The following is a 19,376-nucleotide window of genomic DNA, read 5'->3' as shown; positions in this document are numbered from 1 at the left end:
GCGGCAGCATGAAAAATTAGTAAATACTTTTACCGAGTATTTAGATGAGTTCATCGTCAGTAATCGGCTATTCGGCTATCGTAATTCACCTGATTCACCCGGTCTTACTTCTACATTCTTACTTCTACATTCCTTTGCCTTTGTGTTTTTCTCCTTTTTGTTTTTTTTTATTCTTTTTATCCGCTCACTATTTACCTTCACCTTCAAAAGCAAAAGACTAAGGGGCTACGCACAATAAAAAGGAACAGAGAACAGAATAAGAATTTCAACTTATTAAAAATCATGTATTGTGAATACACAGTTTCTGATATGTTGAAATTCTTATTCTCTGTTTTCTGTTCCTTTTATTGTGCGGAGTCCCACGTTCCTGGAAATAAATTAAAAATTTTTCGATTTTTTGATTTAGAACGAATCTATTCCATCCAAAAATGTATATGCGTATTTTATTTAAAAAGATTCTTTTTTAAATTCAATTGTTTTTATCTATAAAGCGGTATATATTGGTAAATTTTTTATAAATTGTGTTTTCATATCGTTATGAAATGCGAATGAAATTTACTTTTGTTCTTAGAGTTTTAATTTTATTTTGATTGAAATTTTGTTCCTAATATATGATTTGTATTCTGAGAATAAGATTTTACTGCAAATCTAATTATTATATAAAACTAATTCATACAAAAGTGATATGCAATGATTGCCCCACTATATAATTATAAATAAGTTAGTTTCCCTTTTAGTTTCCACTCCAAAAATTTAAAAAGTAATTTTGCCCTCGACATTTTTGTATTATTTTAATATGTTACTTAATTATATAATATAATTTTTCTCCATCTAATCTCAATCAAAATAAGATTTTTATTCGAAAGTCAACAAATCTAATGACACTAATCGCTTGAATTTTTTAATTAAGAAAAACCACTTTACATATCAAGAATTCATCACAAAGTCATCGTTAAAAGTATCCCGGATAATATTATGATTTTTCCTACAATGACTTCTACTTAATGTCCTTATTATGATTTTGTTTTCTAAAATATAAAAGTACAAAACACGAGAAAAAAATACATTATATTTTTTTAACGTTGCATTTATGGAGTTCAAGGGAAAGTTACAAATTCAATACGCTTCATCTGCGGTGACGATCAACACAGGAATGTAAGTAATTTCCTCGCCGTATCTACCCAGGGCGTTGATATGTGTTGGTACGGCTCTAACGACCGTGAAAGGTTAGTACATGCACAGTGGCGACGAGAAGGGTGAGCCTCGACTGCAAACGAAATCCCATTGAAGATTTATCAAGTATAAGAATTTCCAATACGCGGTTGCTCAATGAAATGAATACACACGCCACGTTGCACAGTGATACCAAGGCAGAAAAAATTATTCTTCAAAGTTTTACCTTTCAAATCAATCGCACTATAAGAATGAAGTTTAAGAGTTTTGAATATATCAGTATTGATTGAATTGATTTTTTCTTTTGATCTTTATTTTCTTTATAATATTTTAATCGAAAATAATATATACAATTTTAAATATGAAGAACTCTTCTCAAAAAACAATAAATAAATTATTGTTATTGCTATGAGAATATCTATCTTAAAAAATAAATAAGTTTTAAATTGAAAAAGATTTTTTTGTTACCTAAGCTTCTCTGATGTGTTTTTTTTTTTTTTTTTAGAACGAAAGATAATCTTTTTAATTTTAAGTATTATTAATATAGAGATTCGAGAGAAAAGTCCCGTAAACTCAATAAAATAATCTCTTAAATATCTTGAAAAGTAAGCATTTCTGAGAAAAATATTTTGTACTAAAGTTATGTAGTTTAAAATGCTTTATTTACTTATCTTATCAATTTGACCACGAGTGACGTCGTCAAGGTCAAGTCAAGGTCAAATCGATTTTTTTAAATGGAATGCCCTATTTTTGATGCCAGAATTTAATAGCTGGTGTAAAAAGCTTTTCAAAACATTATAATAAAGTTATTTTTCATTAAGTATTTTTCAAGTTATAAGACTTGAAAGTCATCTTCGTGGTCAGTTAGAAACGTCACTTAAGATACCTTTGAAAAAAGGTGTCTGACCAACGTCGCCGTCGGTCGTATAAACTTGATGTATATTACTCAATAAATCTTGTCTGTCTTTAAATAAAAAATTATAAGTCTAGAATATCTACAATAGAAAAGATAAATAATTTTTTTCTTAATATATACTCGACCGGCTTTACTGGAAAATTTCCTGTGAACAAAGCCGCTATGGGATCAATACGCGGCAAAAGAAAGAAATGTGAACTTTTCTTAAGATAAAGTATGACTAAAGTTATTTGCATCGAACAATATCCGCGCTCCGGGTGACTACTCTGTGGTGGGTCCATTATTTTTGGTTTACTTTCCATTTTTTCTGCAGGAATATAAATGTGACATATAAGTACAGGCGTACTAGAAATAAAAAGAAAGAACTCAAACATGTTTCTAAAATCCAGGCAATACTATATGGACCAAAAAGCAGAATATTTCGCATTTATCAGATTAGATTTCCAGTATTGTCTAAAATGAAATTTCCGGTCATTTTTCAAATCTTCCTTTGCTTTCTTTTTCTCTCTTAATGTTCTACCGACAATATATTGTACTTTCGATATAGTCGACTTTTTTTATTGTAAATTTTAATAGATTTAAATCTATTAAAAAAATGAAATACAATTCAAACATATTTTTATGATAGTAAAAACTCGTTATTAAAGTTTTCACAAATATGTAAGAATTTTTTTTTTAGATTTTTACGTATAATATATAATTCAGAACACAATATAAAAATTTGTGTACTAAAGTTCAAAGACCTATTAGATTCGGACGAAAAATAAAAATTTAATACGGAAGATTAAGAATTCCTCATGTCTGTTTCTAACAAACTATAGATTACTCTAATTATTTCTAAGAATTAGAAAAGCAGTAAGTTAAACGAGATTAAAGTTAATATTACATTGACGAGACCGGGCCTTAACACGTTTGTTACAACAACGGTTGAAGGAAAAGCATTTCCACAGTTCAGAATTTTTCTTGCAATACTTTTACACAAAAACGTTCAAAAAACAAACTTCATTTCTTTACTTAATAAATTTGCATAATCATAAAACGACAAATTAACAATGTCACATAATATATATGACGCCGCCGCCGAGCTGTCGAACAAATCAACATGTCACACATATGTGATGCATGACAGTGAACATGTTAAAACAATTTTATGTACAGGATGTTCTGTTTAGTGCAGGTATCACCGGAAAAGGGATGGTTTTATGCGAAAAAAAAACTACGTGAAAAATCGAAAATGTAAAATAAAATTTTTTATGAGAATAGCAAATTAACGTTATTTGTCGATCGTTATTTTAATATCAAAGTGATCGATATTCTCAACTATATTTACACACGATAAATTTTATTACTTTAAATTATTGAAAATGTTGCCCATTCTGTCGAATACGTCAATTCGTAAAGGCGTAGTTAATAAATGCACGCGTCCTTGGTGAATATTTGAAGTTATTAAAACTAGTACCATACTGACAAAATGACGACAAACAATAGTTTGCTATTTATAAATCAAAGCATGGCACATGATGAACTTTTCGACTCGTTTTCAGTTTAATTTTCCATCCTATATTGCGGATCGACATTTATAAGAACTCAGCAGAGCTCAGTGAGCTCTTTCCAATGAGAAATGACAATGGAATTGATCGTCGTTTCGACATCGAAATAATCAAATTGACATTGATGACTTACATCTGATTGGTATATTCCGTTCTAAAGATACAGACCAAACAAGTATACAAAAGTTCGAGCACTCAGTAAGCAGGCATTGTTCTGAGCGCACATGTACTGGTACCGGCAAATATTTAAGTCAATATTTTTCTGGAAAAATTCTTACAAAAACCATTTACGAAATGTATATCTCCTGCATGTATAGAATATCTTATGATAATGTAGCTCTCGTGAGCAGCTATAAACAGGCTACTATACCTAAAATAAATATTTCTAAAAAGGATCATTATCTTATCATGATATGACTTAATGGATTAAGCGTGACATTTCTAAAATTTATCACATCCGCTTAATCTAAATATATACGCCTACGAGAGTTCTGCGCATTTGATCGACACGCAATCGCGAATGAACGAATTCTCAGAAAACGCTTTTTATATAGGTAACCGCGCCACGTGTAAATTTCAAGGGCGCCACAAAAAATTAAATACTCTAAGCCTCGATCATCATATCTACGTCATATCTACGTCATAAAATTGACTAATAAGCAAGATGTATTTTAATATTAATGTAGTTCAAAACGTACATCCTGTATTATTTCGCTTTCTAAAAATCTTTGTACATCTTGACAAAGAAAAAAATAATTCATACGCATAAATATAAATATAATAATTATTAGAAATACTATTATATATTATATGAGTATAAATATATTATATATGTATATTATATAAGTTAATAATTTACAATTATAAAATATATATATTAGGTGTTGGAATTAATTCGTAGCGTTTTTTAATGAAAGAATGTTATTTATTTCACATGAGCATTAAAAAATACATTAATGAAAGTACTTCCCATCACTTGTAAAACGCTACGAATTAATTCCAACACCTAATATAATAAATTTTGTTATACACATAACATGTGTCGTTTTAAGAAATAAGAGAACTAACTCAACAGGAAATCGTATGTCACTGGCTTTCCTTGAAAAGAAATCCTTGCAAATTCTTGAATAGCCTAAGACACAATTAAGAATAGACAGTAGGATTAGGAAAAAACAGGTTTCAACTCAATGAAATTTTCTGGTATATATACTTGATAGTTTTTGATAGATTAAAATCAATGTTTCTTATATTGCCTGTGCTTTTCAGTTATATCTCAGACTTAAAAGAAAACTCTCAATTATAAAATAACATGTGTAGTCCTCCGATATATTGTCCCGTATCTATATTAATTTACTTCCGAGAAAAATCGACTTAATCGATCAAACACAGGTAATGAAATTCCCTTATAAATGCCCTTATACAAATTTTTCACCGTTTTTAGCTCGTTTTTAGCCCGCGCGAACGATTAATTTGAGTGGTGGAAATGTGCATTTTATTCAATGAATATGAAATAATTAAACTCCGTTTTAAAAAAAAATTGTTTATTAGAAAATGAAACGGGCTAAAAACATATGAGGTCTAAAAATAATGAAAAATTTTTATAAGAGCGGAACGATGTGATAAAATATACTTTTTATTATCTGCATTATCGTACTTAGTGAATGTATCTAAAACGGCTGAAACGAAAAGTGATCTATATATATCTATAATAAGAGAGAAAGATTTCTTGAGCTATGTTCAGATTTTCACTCAAATGCCATCCAAATATCACTCTATCCTTGTTATTTCCTGTTACACAGACATACATCAGGAGAGCACTTTCAAGGAATTTGGACACGCCCATAGGCATACAAAGAGTAAGAAAAATTTCCGACGGTTGACTTATTTTGGAGAGAAAAATACAAAAGGTCCAAATTATAGTTAAAATATTATAAGAAAATCGCAATATAAGGGATAACTTTCGAACAGATTTGACAACAGTATAACTATAGCCTATATAATATTATTTTTATAGCCACATCGAGAAAAACACTTCAATGTTTCGCCACAATCGGAAATAATGATAATTTTCGCCCATCTAATACATTTAATTATGATAATCATAAGATGGCCACATCTTAATATAGACTGTGGTCAAAAACTCGCTACAAATACTTTGAAGCGTTTGATGGATTAATTAGAAGAAAGAATTTTACAAAATGACCAATTAAAAACCCAGTCAGAAAAGATAATGGAATCGACATCGAATTGATGTCGATTCCATTATCTTTTTGACTGAGAACGCTTTAATAAAGCATTTGTTGCATCGCGTTGACCGTAATCATTAAAATATGCCAATATGATACGGTTATTACAATAATAGTTCTTCTCTGTAATAAAAACATGTAGTAATGAGCGACTTTTTGTGTGTGTTATGGTAATCGTAATCGTTTTTTTCGCGCACGAATGACGCAGCGCCTATATTAAGGTGCAATTTTATGTAGCGAAAAAAGCTGATTTTTTATCTCCATTTCACCACAAAAAGCAGCATTCAAATGATCTTTGCTCTTCTTTTGCTTCCTTATCAACATATTTTCACTGGAATTTTGTAACTCGTTATGTAATCGTCATGTACTTATAACGACAATTGTGCAGATATAGTAAAAAAGCTACGCAACTATCGTTATGAACAATTAACGACTGCATATTACTAGAGGCAGGAAGAATGTGTTGCACACACACATACACACACACACACACACACACACACACAAATGCATAAAATCTGTAAAAACTCGTTAAGGATAAGGATTTTCAGAAATTGAGATCTATACTTATGATAAAGGAATTTTTTAAAGTAAAAATCTTTTGATTGAAAGAAAAGATAAAAAGGCGAATTGATGAATTCCATTTCGGATAAAAAAAAGGCTCAGCCTATACAAGAATTGATTAAACTTTTGATCTTTTCTGACGCTGAATCAGACTGCATTCAGCAGATTCATCATTAAATGAGCGATCGTTACTACTGATGTTTCTTTCCAAATTTAATATTCTGATTGGATGATTTAAAAGAATACATCAATAACACTCATTCATTGTTGAATTCACTGAAACTTGAATGCGCCCATTCAATCGCTCAGCAAAGGCTAGCCGCTTTGTTGACTTAAAGGACCAGGCCATTAATTTTAAACCTAACGGGATTGTTCATTGTTGGTGACATGACTCTGATTTTATATATTATTTGAAGGGAAAACTATACAAGATTGCCATCACTATGGAAATTGCTTTACAGCAATTACACAAAAAATGTTTATTTCAAAAAATATCGAAATGAGACTACAAATGAAAAAAGTGTAGTTTTATTCTTAAATATTTTTTTTATACATAAAATCATTCATCGTCGTGAGTTCATTTATACGACTTCGCGTATGCTATGAATGTAATATAATGTAATATAATATATGTCCAGCGATCGAGTAATTATTTGAGGAGGTAAAACTCACAGGAGGTAGAAAAGGAATGCGTTTGATTTCAAGCACGATTATTTTACCTTCGTCCACTGAATATATATTAACGAAAAATAAAATGATACATTATATGCGCGTTTATAAACGCAAAACATGATATATCTAAGAATTTCGTAAACGTACGTTTTTCTCTTGTTGCGCACGAAGAAAACGAGAGAAGCGATAACTAACAAAATCCTATAAATTAATTAAGTATTTGATTTGATCGCTTACATGCTTTAAGCGTTTATAATCATTGTTATTATAACGCAATTTAAGGCCCGTTTTCACAATATATGCGGTTATCTCTCCCATGTAGCACAGATCGCCAAAGGACTTTCCTAAAAAGATCTCTTGAAGAAGACCTCTTGCGTATGAGAACTGAAGGTTCTGTGTATGTGTCAAAACATCTATTAATAAAATTCATTCATAAATTTCTCATAGTAACCTTTGAATCTTTAAGTGACCATATGTTGTGAAATCTGACCTATGTATCCTTTTTACTTCAGCCTTTTATTCCCATTTCTCAACACTCTATTATGATGAATTCGTACACGGAGAGAAAAGAGAAAAGAAGTATTAGCCATAAATATATTAATTCAGTCATATTATATGCTTAATATAGCCATTATCGTATCATATTAATATTGCAATTATACGATTATAGATAATCCAACTTTCTTAATGATAGCATATCCACACTGAGAGAAATGGTTTTATTATAGGAACAAATCAAGGGAAAGCAAATGTGATATTTGTTAAAAAATTGATCGATTTGTTACGATGCAAATTAATTTGTCAATGTAACAAATAATCAATAGTATCGCTAACAAATAAGAGGCTCAAATATATATAAAAATCGTAGACGATTGCAGGATCCCAAATCGTAAGAAATTGATCAATTCTAGTCTATTCTCCCCACATTTTGTGCTTGGTCGGTTTCCTATGACTTAAGCCTTCACGATTTACGAATTCTGTGTAAACGAGCCTAAAGTCTATCCAAAAGATAGGTTAGATTCTATATAATTTGCTTCAACCAATAATTGGTTGGTATAGCAGACTAGTAACATAAAATTTGTTGTCACATATTTATCGATCACCGGTTAAAGTTATTGGTGGTTTGCTAAATTAACAAAATCCTTTCTCTCAGTGCATCAGCTTAGATTGATTCTCAAATGTTTTAAATTTATATAAATTATTACAAAAAAAAAGTTCACGTCATGTAATGGATATTTTATAAACGTCTCATATATAACGTTATACTAACATCTTGAAATGTTACTAATGACACGTTATAAATGAAATGTTCCGTAAACATTGCAAAACATTTAATATATAACGTTACAAGTGTTGCTCGAAACGTCGCGCAACGTTTCATTTGAACACGTAAATTACACGTAAATTACATTGACGTTAAAGCAACTCATAGGGAACGGAATATTTTATTTCGAATTATTACAGGAAATTGTGCAATCCTTTACGTCATTCTTCTGCGTATTAAGCGTTTCTGTATCTGTTTGTAAAATTCAAAAGTTAAAACGCAAAAGTTAATGTGATGTATTATTGCATCACGTCACATTGACAAACGATGACATCATACACTAGGAATAAATTATCCTATTTACACTCGCACTAATTATCCCATTTAGATACGTACTAATTGTAAGACGCGGATATGTACTAAGGCGTAGTTATAAGCATTCTGCAGTATCTATTTTATAAATTTTCATCAGTTCTCATAAGAAAACCTCACCGTCTCTCATCGATTTTAATGAATTTTCGATATATTATAGAGTAGCGATGCGCAAGTTTTTTTTAAGAATCATTTTTAGAAAGCTATTTTCGGAAGTAGATAAAATCTTACGAAACGCATGTTTATTACGTTTGTACGAAATAAATTGATCTTATATTTTCGACAGCCAAGGGCTCTACGTGTACGAAAAGATAGTACTTCATATTTATATTAATTGAACTTGAAGAAAAAATGTTTTGTGTATGTATGCACAAAAATGTTTTTATTAATTAAAATTAAAAATTTTTTATATAATTTTTTGTTAGCACATACATATGAGACCATTTTTATGCTAACAAAAGATGTATTATTGTGCTTAATGTATAGGTTAGAAGATTTAATGAGAAAGCAGATCCCTTATACTAGGAATCCATGCCAAGCCTTAGACTGGCGAGTCATAGAATATCTACAGAGCCGCAAGTTGCACATCATTATACAGGACGAAAAACTTGCTTAGTTTAAAATTTAAGGATCAAAACAACCTTTGGAAATGAGAGTAAATTAAAATATTTAAACATTTAAAAAAAACATAAATATCGTTATTAAGAGAATAAAGTAATTTAAAACTTTGTATAAAATATTTTTTTATTCCTCATAATTTCGAAAATATTTATTGAAAATATTTTGACCTGTAAATATTGAGCAGGTAAAAAGAGCTTTCAGTATATTCCAAGGGATTTTTTTCTGAGAAAATCTCAAAGGAATTGTCGAAATTGTCATTCATCAATTTGAATGGGTTTTGCACATGTAGAGCTAAAAAAAATTTTCGAGATATAATGGAAAAAGCTGAAAACTACTGTACATGATTTCATCACCCCTTTAAACCGTTTTTCCACCCCAACTGATATTTTCTAAATTCATCTCTTTATGTAAGCTACAAATTCACAAAGTTTCATTAAAATCAGAATTTGACACTTCGCGAGGTTCGCTTGTTAGTAAAGTGATGTTGTAGACTAAAATTCTTATCTTCATACTTTTATTGTAAATTTATATCTGCTTTTTTCATTTGTATTTCTTGGAATTCTTATCTTTATCTTTAATTTATATTTATTTTAATCTATCTTGAGAAGGAAAATAAATAGGTTGCGTTTTAAATAAATAATACACACAATTGAATCAGCTATGCAATCATAAATAAAAATAATACTTAATCTATCCTAATCTAATAATCAATAACTAACTAATCTATCAATATTTATCCGTCAACTCGTATGCAGCAAGTAAATAGTATTGGATGAAAAGTTGAGGTAATATAAAAAAAATTGGTTCTTTTCTTATAAAATTTATATTTTTATTATAACTCGTATCACATCGTTTTTTTTTTATAACAATGCAATGCAATTCATGCAATGCAATCAATTTGTAATATAATACATGACGAGATATGTATTTGCATTAAATAAATATAAGAATCATTCACTATAATATTATATTTACTATAATACTGATGTTATACAAATGTAGTTAATAAAATTTATCACATGCATCTCACGATGAAATAAACACTTAAATAAACATTTATTACATGAAAATATTACGCATCTGAAATTCATACACAATTTTGAATTTTATATTACAATATATGCATAGTACTGATGAGTCCGCTAATGAGTCATCTCATTAAGCATTGTTTACTCAATTATTAAATAAATTTATTCAACTGAATTTTATTGATGGTAAAACTAAAAAATTGAGCTTGATTTAGATATTAGAATTATCGACAGTTCTAGCTACTCGCCGCTAAACAGACGCTAAACAGACAAAATTTTCCGATTGACTTAGATTGCAGTAAATTGTTCTTAATCATCATATCAGATGAATAAACATGTCTAAATGTATCTTTATTAAAAAAATATATAATTCTTTATAACTACATGATTCTCATACGTATTGTCTAACATGAGCTCAATATTTTGCATGCAAATATGTTTCACGCTTCTTTTTTTATTGTAATGCAGCCTTATCGTTAGACTTCAGTCAAATTTGAAAAAGGATAGTTCGCTTATCAAGAATATTGAATTAAATTAAGAAACGGTAGTCGCATTTAATAGGGATTTCACTTTCGTGATCTATCTGTATCGTGCACAATTTGCTCTTCTCCTTCTGTGCTAATATTTTATTGATAAATTTGCATTCGGGGTACCACCTAACATGCTCTTCCACGGGATCATCCGTTCGTTCCCAAGCTCTCAGACATTTTCCACAGTAGAAACACATCGTTTGATCAGAAGGTTCAAAAAGGCCGCTAAGATAAAAGAAACCAGCTTTAGCCAATTCTTCTTTTTTCTCACATATCGTATCGCAAGTACATATTGCGAAAGAGCGTAATCTATGCTCATAAGAAGCGTATGTGGGCTGTTTCGAACCTAACACGTCGCTGAGCTTGGCCATGAAGTAGGAGTTCGTATCGGCGTCCCAGAAGACCGTAATGTCAATATCTTCATTCAGATCAGAAGGTACGGAGTGACTAGAATTCATAACATTTTTAACCTGCAGATCATTGTCCGGAGCAGAAAGCGCCATGTACTTGAGGCCATAAAGTCCGCAAATATCTTCTCGTTTGGGTTTAGAAATCGTGCTAGGATTGGCGCCGATTGGTACATTTCCACAAGGAACATTCCGGACAAATCTACATTTTCCAGACCAACGTTGATGCTCGGCCTTGGGATTATCGTCGACTATCCAGTTTGACAAAGTAATTTGGCATTCAAAGCATTTTACTATATCTTTCTTTTTGGTGTAGAAGAAACCGGCGGCCGCGAGTTTTTTGGGATCCATAAATGACACAGTCCATGTAGCGAAAGAATGCAATCTTGCGATTTCAAAGCAATGATCCAAATAATCTACATCATCAGATAGAAGCTTTTCCAGCTCGGAAATTGCTCTACAGAAATACTCAAATGGCCTCATTTTTTTAAAATAAAACGTCCGTTTGTGTAGGAATCTGCAAAAAGAAGAGACAAACGTTACTTATGGTAAATTTTTCTGTACATTCTTTCTATTGCCTGCTGTTCGACAAAAGTACGCGGGAATATTTATTTTAAGCGTGTAAAATTGTAGATAAATAGATCCGCCCGTTATTCATCAATCACCGCCTGTCATTTAATTTTCGTGATCTTCCTTCAAATTCCACGATAATATTCTATCTTTTTTCAAAAAGAAGAAAAAAGTTATATAAGAAAAAAGTTAAGCCTATCCGTCTATCCGTTGTACCTGTAAAATATAATACTTGTGAAATACAATAAGTAGACGGAGATAAGCACGATTAACCTTTCTCTTTTAAAAAAAGAAAGAATATCCCCAATAGCACAAATTCCCAAGGGACATTCCAAAGAACGTTCGAAGGATCCCCATATTAAATGATGTCATTTGTCGGCTTGCTACCAGAATACGAACGTTCGTCAAAAAGTCTCTCGAATAAAGTGTGCTATTAAGGATTACTATGGAATTTGAAGAAAGACTCACGAAGTTTAAAAGAAGACTGACAGGAGGATCTCTTTATCTACAATTATACATGCGCGCATTTAAAATAAATATTTGTCCTATCTAAACCATTTCTTATCGAACACTCGATCTCATGCTCTCTTTATACCTTTTACATAATCTACAAAAAAGCGCATTCCACAATACTCAGGGTTAAATTTTTTTCTATTCGAAATATAGCGGCAGAGATAATACAAAAATGTGCTGAGAAAATCAAACTTATTTAAAATATATTTTGAAAATCCTAATAAATTTAATATCTCAATCAATGTTATTAAACTAAAACAAATTCAATTTGCTTATAATATAAAATAGCTTCTTCGACCGATTTTATAATACTTTTCAAATAGCACGAGGAGCGAAATAAATAATATAAACTTACACCTGCGCAAAGTTATCGTTCTTCAGCATTTATATATATGTATATAAATATATATATACACTTCACTCAATAATTTTCATACGAAAGACATTCGTCGCGTTGGAACGTATATACATTATGGCGAGGTATTCTCATTTGTCATCTAACTTGTTACTATCACACCAAATACAATAATTATTACGCGATAAGATAGGTATTTACGCTCTTTGTTTTCTGCGTGTAGAAGTTCTTAATAATCACGGAAATACAAGGAAGGATTATCACTACATTCTTTAGTCGTTATGCAATATAAGCGAAACTATATTTGTAACATTCTATTAATAGCGCTGATTTCTACGACGAATTATGTAATATTACGTAAAATCTTTAGATATGGATTTATTTACCTGCGTTATTTTTAACGTAATATCAGTGATCTACGTATATTTATATTTCATTGAGAAAGTTTTATACATTTAAGAGAACTTAATGATGCATAATAATTGAATAATTAATCCAAATCTAAGGAATTTAAATAAGTATTAATTCTTTGCAATTAATTCCTTACCGATAAAGGATGATATTAAAGGTGCAATTAAAATGAAATTTTTATTAATGAAAGCGTTTACTTTAAGCAAAAGAAATTATTCTATTTTTTAGTAATGGAAAAATCAATTCTTAGCAAGAATCTTATTTATGGTAGCGCTTTTAATAATTTCTAAAGTTAAAGGTTAATCTAGGAATGTAAATTTTCTGTAAAATTCAGAGATTATCCTTATTTGTGTAGACATTTCTTCAATAGATTATCGAAAAATGAGAAACGTAATTGAGCTAATATATCATGTTTACCCTCTTGGATGATTTTCTAATTACGTTGTCGCTAGAAGCCATTGTGTTCGACAAACTAATCTGCCTGATACAATAACTAAATGACCTTTGTCAGGTTATCAGGAAAAATAATAAAGATTATAGATATAGTATCGCGATAAGATTTTATTATTATTATTGCAATGTCCTCTGTATCTTCGTGATAATATTGTTCAATAAATAATTTTTTTACGTCCAAGAATCGGTTCACATAGGTTTTTGAGCACTGAATATGATCCCGTTTACCAAATAGTTCTATCTTTTCACAAAAAGTTGAAAAATTTGTAATTGAAGTTGCAAAACAGAGTTACTTTAATATATTGGGTCATCTAAAAAGTATCCGCGGTTTTTTGTCACTAGATGTGTGTTGATGGTCATATATCTAGTGACAAAGTACCGCGGATACTTTTTAGATGACCCAATATAATATTTAACATATAATATTTTAATATATTAGGTGTTGGAATTAATTCGTAGCGTTTTTTAATGAAAGAATGTTATTTATTTCACATGAGCATTAAAAAATACATTAATGAAAGTACTTCCCATCACTTGTAAAACGCTACGAATTAATTCCAACACCTAATATGTTTCATTAAATCTACGCGAGCATATTAAATGAAAAAAAGAAAGAAGTAAGTTGGAAGGAAGAGCAGTTCGGATTTAAAAAGGAGAGACGAACAATGAACGCGGTATACATTATGTATATGTTAAATTATGTAGTTAACAGAGAGCTGAGCAGAAAGGAAGGAAAGATATTCGCCTTCTTTGCTGATTTGAAAGCAACATTGACAACATAGATAAGAGAAAGCTAAATGAGTTATTGAAGAGGATGGAGATAGAAAAGAAAATCTGAGAAAAGGTCATAGACCTTTGTCCGTCCAGAATTCTTTTGTTATCTATTCTCTAATCACATTTCTTTATACGTCTTAAGTCCAACTCTATTTAACATATGCACATGTGTGTGCATTGTAATAAGAAAGGAAAAATGTTGATCAATTATGTATGCTGACAATTATGTGTTGCTGGCTGATAGAGAATCAGAGTTTAAGGAACTGTAGAAAAATCGAAAGTAATGATATTCGAGAAAGGAAAACGCGGAATGAACAAAAGAACATAGAAATGGGGAAAAGAGAATAAAGAAAGAAAATACTCGGAATATACTCTATAGAAAAATGGAAAGGCAGAAAAGCATTAGAGAAAGGATGAAGAAAACAATAGTAACAATGAAAAGGACGTGGAGCATTGAAGAGAGATTATTTAAAAATGATTTCAGGAGAAAAATGAAGATATTTGATTCACTGGTGGAAAGTATTGCGCTATACGAAGCAAAGGTGTGGGGCTGGCTAGAGGATAGGAGACTGAACGGAATAAAAAAAAATACGTGAAGTGGATTTTAGGTTTAGAGGGAACTACATAGTGAACTACATATATATATATATATATATATATATATATAGGTGTTGGAATTAATTCGTAGCGTTTTACAAGTGATGGGAAGTACTTTCATTAATGTATTTTTTAATGCTCATGTGAAATAAATAACATTCTTTCATTAAAAACGCTACGAATTAATTCCAAAACCTAATATATATATATATATATATATATATAGATATATATATATATATATAGTGAAAGAAACGAAAATAAGAGAAATAAAAACGAAAGCGATTAGAAGAGCAATCAAATACGAAGAAAAAATGAGTACAAAGAAAAAGCTATACAGGAATGCATAAAGGTTTTAAAAAAGAAGCGGACATTAAAAAAAAAAGGGCAACTGAGAGAAGAAAAGAAGGGAAATGTTGGAGAGAACAGAGATGAGCAAGGAACAGGAGAGGGGAAAAGAAAGCGGAGATAAAAGTAAGCTGAGAACTTGAGTGAAAAAAAGAGAAAAAGTAATAGAGAATAAGGAGAAGGAAGAAAGAAGAATGAAGATAAATGAGTTTAGACACAATTGTATAAAATATAAAAGCATAGAAATGACAGAAAAATTATCAAAAGGTTTGGAAGGAAAAAAGAAGTGGAAAGACAGAAGTCTGATAGCCAGATACAAATGTGAAAGTGAGACGAAGGGAAGCTCCAGTATTGGAGAGAGATCGAAGACAGGGGTTGCAGAATATGCCTGGTAGAGGAAGAAAGCATATTCCACATATTAAAGGAGTGTGAAGCGACAAAAAATGAATTGCAAATGGAAGAGTTTATAGGGGAAGAAGGCAGAGAGGGAAACAATAAAGAGGATAAACAAGGAAAGAGGTGGAAGAAAAAAGGGAAACAGAGAGGAAGGAGAATGTTATGTAAGTGGATGTTTAAGATAATAACTACATGTATTAACGATGAGGAGAATTCGGTCAGTACAATAAAAATATTTTTGATACACAGCTAGTCAGTCAGAAATATCTGGAGTGCAAGAGTATCAAGCCATTAGGCTTAGCGGGTATATATAAACTATGTTAATTTGTGATAATGGGCTAAACTAGAATGTAAGACAGGCTAGTGAGTTCACAAAATAGATAGTTTGTTTTATATTCGTTTGAAGTTTAATTAAAATTTATTTAATATAATGGAATGGATCAGAGATATAATATATAATAAAATAATAATATATAATATAATGTATATGTTTTGTTTATATGGATTTTAAGGAATGTAAACTGGAAGCTAATCCTAAGCTGCGAGACAAGGATTAAAATAAATAAATAATAAATAATAAAAATAAAAAAATATGTTTCATTGCAATTAAAATTAAATATTTGTTAATATTTAATCCTTAAAACAAATTTATTATCGACTATAGCTAAAAAGATATCTATAATGACGTTAATATTAGATTGCGTCAGAGTTATCTCTCATAATACTCAGCAAATATGCTGACGTTATTTTTCGTCATTTTGACGTCAGAATAACAATTGACGCCAGCTTGTTGGATAAGTTATTAAGAATTCAAATGTTTTTTGAATGTATTATTCAAACTTAAAGAGCTTAAAAAGCTTTCAAGTCGCTGAGACTAATCTGATAATTACGAACATAATTATGAACTTGACAATATATTTAATTTTGACACAATTACCTGACGTATGTAATTATTAACGTGATTTAAAAAATGAACATGCTTAATTCTCCGTCTGCAATTTGGATTAAATCTAAAAATATGATTGCAGCCGTAGAATTAATTTTGTGACTATTATAATAAAACTTCTTCAAATACATGGTCATATATATATATTTATACTTTACAATATAAAAGATAGATATTAAGATAGATTTATTTTATAATTTTAACTACACACAAATTTCTCAAAATTACAACAAGATCGATAAAATAATTTGATAATGATTTGATATGACCGTATTCAGCGCCCAGAAAACTATGAATTACATATTTTCGTTCTTGTGCAATTTTTTTTCCTTAAACAGGCTAATTAATTAAGACTAGTTCGAGAGAAGTACCTTATAATCTGATAGATTTCCTACAATGAACCCTATAATCCTGTACAGAACTCAATACTTTTCGAAAACGATCTACAATCTCTCGCTGAGAGATCTCAAGACTTTCTTTCTGGAAATTTCTTCCGGATCGATTCGTTCCTTCCGGAAGCCAACTGTAATTTTGAAATGATGTCCCTCAATCTCTATTCGAAATCTTACATTTGTCCAACCACTTTCCTTTTCAACCACTTCAACTTTTGTTGAGCCAAAGTATAAAGAATGAACATAAGAATTACAAGTTAAAACGATAATCCAATTCCAATAATCTCATAAGATGAAATCCAGCCGGCAAAAGAGAGAGATGAACAAAAGACAAGTGAAAGATTGAGCGAAATAAAGAGAAAGGGATGAATGTAGACTGCATAGAGCGAACGGCGTGGAACTAAAAGAATGTTCGCGTACCACGTTGTGCCTTTGTACGAAAGAGAAAGAATGTCATACATGCGTCAGTGACGTAGTCGGTGCGTGTACGTTTCGTGAATTATTCGCGTCTTTTTCGCAACACTCTTTATCGCTAAGCGGAAGAGAAAGAAATAAAGAGAAGAGAGAGAGAGAGAGAGAGAGAAATTTCCCGGTATCCGAATACAAAGGTGAGTGAATGATAATGAAAGAGAGAAAGAGAGAGAAAGAAATAGAAAGCTGATTGGGAGGTTAGAGAAATCGATCTTTCTTGGAAATTAATAAAGTTTATCGACGTTGACACACGAATAAAGAGAAATGATTGGAAGGAGGAAGGAACGAAACAATCATTCTTATCTATCCTACTTATCTATCCTAATCTAATCCTCTTATCTATCAGTACTTTTCTGTTAAGGCATTATCGTTTCTCCAATTCAAATGATTTAAGTGAATCAAGGCGTCAACATACCGCTGATAATAGCTGATAAGGCGTGTGTTGCTATTCCTCTCCCGTTGCTATACTAATCCCTCACGGAAGCCGGTTGTCGCGACGATTTTTTTGCGATGCTCTCCCGAAGGTGCCGGTATGTCACTGGTGTTTCAGAGGTATCGCTTATTATCCAGGCTATCCGTTGTCCACCAAGATCCAGTATTGCTCACAGTCTTCACTCAGTTGCCCGGAATAATGAAATCCGCGACTTAACTCGATTTGATCCTGATGTACTGGAGAGATACTACGAGTATGATCGACGCGCGGAAAATACTCCGGGGTAAGAAACCAAGCTACTGATTTTCTCATTCAGGCGAAGTGGAAGGAAGGGAAGGAGAAAAAAGGGTGGTAGAGTTTTCACTTTTTCTACCAATTCCGACAAAAGGGCTGTCCTTAATGAATGGTCTGACAAAACACCGAAACACACCGTACCTTGCCACAGGCTAGGATTCTTCGAGTGACTGAGATAAGGCAAGAGAAGGGTGATAGTAGTGGGGAGGGTGAATAGCAAGAAGGGCAGCTCTGACAGATGAAGTCACAACATTGCACAGTATTGGTCGATCTGCTCCTTTTGTAGGGACTGTTGGAAGTACCTGGCAGTAGCTCCTGGGAGGAGCTAAGAAATTGGGGACAGACTTATCATTAACCCTTACACCAGTTTGGTGTCTCATTCATACAAGCATGGGTATTAGAATCCGTCCGTTTCTTTCACTTATTCAGAATGATTTTTAAAAAAATCTCTGAAAATTCACCAACATACTTTCAACTTTCTAGAATAAATATTGGCACTTCCTTTTGGAAAATAATAAAAATGTAGTATAATTTATAATTATCGAAAGACTCAACCCCCAAAGAAACTTGCACAAACAGGAATCGCTCGATGACTCATGTTAGTAGGGTAAGAATAAATTTTTAATTAATTTCTACAATTTTTGGCTAATCCGAAAATTATTTCATGTCGAGTACGTGTTAATTATAATAATTTTTTTTTTCGAAGAAAGAAATATGATTTTGTCCTCTCGAAAAAAAATTAACGTTCGAATCTTATGTGACATTAGGAAAAGTTATTTAATAGTAATGACAGGAATCGCGTAATATTGAGAAAAATATAAAGAGCATCTTTTTTTAAAAAAATAATCTAATTTTGAAATTAAAATAATATATAAAATATATAAAATAACATATAATAACAATCTAATAATAAATTAGAAAACCAGAAAAAGACAGATCTATTATAAAATAATCTGATTTTGCTTTTGCGGAATAACTCTGAAATTTAACTCTTATTCGATACTTTAAGAATCGCTTGATAATAAAAGAAATAAAAATGGAAAATTCCTACTGTAATCGGTGCGATTATCTGAATATGTG

The 19,376-nt window shown here is 30.8% G+C and overlaps 1 protein-coding gene across 4 annotated transcripts; it reads right to left on the bottom strand.

The window, feature by feature from the left end:
• Nucleotides 1-10,182: 10,182 nt before the first annotated feature.
• On the bottom strand, nucleotides 10,183-19,342 carry LOC105148034 (death-associated inhibitor of apoptosis 1). Of its 4 annotated transcripts, XM_087416673.1 has the most exons (3): nucleotides 12,782-15,024; nucleotides 11,283-11,860; nucleotides 10,979-11,161 (listed from the first exon to the last, which is right to left on the bottom strand). In XM_087416673.1, exons 1-3 carry the CDS (start codon nucleotides 12,808-12,810, stop codon nucleotides 11,106-11,108), a joined length of 663 nt encoding a protein of 220 aa, XP_087272799.1. In that variant the 5' UTR covers nucleotides 12,811-15,024; the 3' UTR covers nucleotides 10,979-11,105. The 4 variants fall into 4 exon arrangements, with proteins under 4 accessions (XP_087272797.1, XP_087272798.1, XP_011057791.2 ...); XM_087416671.1 differs by lacking the exon at nucleotides 12,782-15,024 and adding an exon at nucleotides 17,985-19,342 and having other exon boundaries at nucleotides 10,183-11,860; XM_087416672.1 differs by lacking the exon at nucleotides 12,782-15,024 and adding an exon at nucleotides 17,078-17,974 and having other exon boundaries at nucleotides 10,183-11,860.
• Between the last annotated feature and the right edge of the window lie 34 nt (nucleotides 19,343-19,376).

Source organism: Acromyrmex echinatior, chromosome 2, assembly GCF_024713525.1.
Source record: "Acromyrmex echinatior isolate Ae372 chromosome 2, ASM2471352v2, whole genome shotgun sequence".
Taxonomy (NCBI): domain Eukaryota; kingdom Metazoa; phylum Arthropoda; class Insecta; order Hymenoptera; family Formicidae; genus Acromyrmex; species Acromyrmex echinatior.
Note: the sequence above shows the minus strand (reverse complement) of the source record. Positions and strands in the feature narration are given on the sequence as shown.